Below are 2,930 nucleotides of genomic sequence, written 5' to 3'. Positions count from 1 at the left end.
ACGTATATACTGATAATAAATCATATAAAAGCCGATCCACTAGGGCGGGGAGCGCATTCCAGTTTTAGAAGCATTGGGAAGATGTTCGGGAAAACAGTAGTTGTTGTTGTGCTCTTAACGCTCGTCAAGTATGCATGTAAGTAATAATTGTCTTTAAAAAATATTTCGAAACTTTTATTTTGATTTTTTCCTCTTGTTGCATTTGTTAACAGAAATATATTCTGTCTGTATTTTGTCTTTGAAAGCCAGTAATATAACTCATTATGAAAGATTATATTTATTTTTCAATATTTCGAATAATATACACTGATAGAAGGATTTATTTATAGTTAAAAATATTTGTTAATATTTAACAAATCATTTATTAGAGACCACTTTTTAGTCTTTAATGAATATTTCTTAGCATTTAAAAAGATTTATTAATATTTAATAAATGAATATCAGATTTATTAAATACAAACAAATTATTTTAAATACTAACAAATATTTGTTTAATGCTAATAAGTGGTCTCTAATAAATTATTTGTTAACTATTAACAAATATTTTTTGATACAAATAAATCCTTCTATGTAGGATGAGTTGCACGGCAAAATGAATGCTGTGCACATTATTTTTTTGTTTTAAATTAGTAATCAAAAATATATTCTTCTCTCTTTATTGTTTCTCTGAAAGTCAGCAATAAGACTCTTTTTAATATCATGCTATTTTTTTTAGCGCTTCGAACGGTAGAAGAGAAATCGACACTGCTTAGTGAATTGGATCCGCAGAATAAACCGCCGACACTGCAGAATGAATCGACACAGCTGAATAAAGGTAAATTACTTTTTTTTTTTAAGTAGTTATAGTGAAATAAAATACAAATGCTTTTAAGTCTTTCGCGCCATTGTCTACCAAGAAAAGAAAGGTACTGCGCATGTGTTGTAAGCGAACCTTACTTATATAGATATAAATATACAAACGATAAGTGGATTCTAGTTTATTGTTAATTATAATTAAACTACATTGAATTAGCAAAATATCTTTTAAAAATATCATAAGTGTTGAAACTAGTGTTTTTCTATGACATTAATGTGTAAATATTGTTCTACAAATGCGATAGAAAATAAGTAGAGACAATTTTAGTTCTTACTTGATTTTTGTAAAGCGAGAGTAGAGCACTATTTCATTCGCTTCGCTTATAAGGCGTGTAATGAACTTCTTTCTTCATTTTTTTTCTTAAACTTAACTAACTTATTTTGAGTTTATAATATATTTTTCCAAGAAATTCGCCTCATATGTTCAGCAAATTGCATTTTATTTCATTTTGTTGTATTAGCAATCAAAAATAAAATTTTTTTTATCGTTCTATTAAGAAATAAAACTAATATTTGAATTTTTTCCTATTTATTCAGCGGGTAATCCTATAGTTAACAACGGAAATGCACCGAAGCCGCCTCGACGTAGAATCATTCGATATCTCAACTGTTCTGATTTGACTGAATATTCATTGGCAGACAATACTATTGAAATAAGTAATTTCATTATTCTGGCCGCGGAAAGACCTTGCTACATAAAAGCGTCGGTAATTATTTTGGATAACAATCATTTTTCCGATGACCAAAATCATTATCGCATAACTGGAAAGAAAATAGTAATAGTAAATAATGATTTCAAAGGACCGGAGCAATATTATGTCATAGCTGGAGATAATGTAGTTCTAGATAATAATACATTTCGAGGCAACTATCAAGATCATTTAATAGTGGGATATAACGTCACTGTGATCCACAATGTATTTGAGGGTGAATGCAGACTCCACAAATACGCAGCAACTGATATCCTGATGTTGGATAACGAATCTAAAGGAAATCCGTTTTATGATATGGTTCTGAAAAATCCCCCGAACATTATGCACGATATGTATCCTGAAGATCTGTCAAATCATAAAACTGAAGCCTTTAATGATATAAAACCACAAATGAAATACAGTTCAAGTATAACTGGTACAGGATACTCTAACGTATCGCTTCATTACGGTGTCAGATTTCCACAAGAAATGAAGTTTGCACCAAGTATTAGACTTCCTATACATTCCAATAAAGCACTGATAAATTTCATTACAACTTGTCGTCTGCTTAATGAAAATCACAATTGAAGATATAAGGATTATTAAACCAATCTGATTTATTGACAAATAACATGTCTACGTCTTTTTACGTCTTTAACTATCTATACAACAGCTCGCTCAGGCTTGTATTTGAACACTTGGAGTTTTTACAATGATCACCAGAACTTGATTCCAAGCCGCCTGTATCTTGACCAGGTTTTCTGTGGTTTTCTTGTTCACTGTGCTCCGGAGCGAGGCACAGGCGAATGCCGGTACAGTGAAGTTACTCAATGGCCACAGTTTCTATTCATTTGTTCAAATTAATTCGTAGATTATTTGATTAATGTAAAGATCGTGTATGTATAATATAATATTAATGTAATAAAATAAATATTTTGACGCATAATAATGACTTCTTGTTAAACATCATTTCCCTGATTAAAAAAATCAATTTAAGAGCATAGGAAATAAGATAATTTGAATCCTTTTCAATACTTCTGAATATTTTAAATACCTTTCAATTTCTCCTCTCAAGAAAAAATTAACATGTAAGTTTCTGATTAGAAAAAGGAATTTAAAATGAGTCAAAACGATTTAAGATTTGATTTGAAAACTCTATAGGTATTCATTTTGCATTGAGATAAATGTTTAGTAACATAAATATTATTCAAAGAAATGACAATAAAAAAAGTTGCATATTAAATCCTTTATTTTATTACACATTTAACAAAAGTTTTACATATTCATTTCACAAGCAAACATTTCTATTTCTACTTATAGATTAAAAACTTTCAACTTATCTATGACTAGATGCTAATTAGAATTAAATGAAAGCTACCTATT

General features: G+C 29.1%; 1 protein-coding gene across 1 annotated transcript; it reads left to right on the top strand.

Moving 5' to 3' along the window:
• LOC123268528 lies at window positions 1–2,481 on the top strand. The gene is made up of 3 exons (XM_044733686.1): window positions 1–136; window positions 716–814; window positions 1,393–2,481. The coding sequence occupies exons 1-3, from the start codon at window positions 82–84 to the stop codon at window positions 2,133–2,135; spliced, it is 897 nt and encodes a 298-aa protein (XP_044589621.1). The 5' UTR covers window positions 1–81; the 3' UTR covers window positions 2,136–2,481.
• Window positions 2,482–2,930: the final 449 nt, after the last annotated feature.

Source organism: Cotesia glomerata, linkage group LG7 (assembly GCF_020080835.1).
Source record: "Cotesia glomerata isolate CgM1 linkage group LG7, MPM_Cglom_v2.3, whole genome shotgun sequence".
NCBI lineage: Eukaryota > Metazoa > Arthropoda > Insecta > Hymenoptera > Braconidae > Cotesia > Cotesia glomerata.
The sequence above is the reverse complement of the archived record's forward strand: the minus strand, read 5'-3'. Positions and strand labels throughout refer to the sequence as shown.

Bases quoted from the DNA above. Each gene is read 5' to 3' on its own strand.
- LOC123268528 (XM_044733686.1), top strand. From the start codon at position 82: ATGTTCGGGAAAACAGTAGTTGTTGTTGTGCTCTTAACGCTCGTCAAG. The intron at 137-715 runs GTAAGTAATAAT...TATTTTTTTTAG, and splicing joins AACGCTCGTCAAGTATGCAT to CGCTTCGAACGGTAGAAGAG. The intron at 815-1,392 runs GTAAATTACTTT...CTATTTATTCAG, and splicing joins ATCGACACAGCTGAATAAAG to CGGGTAATCCTATAGTTAAC.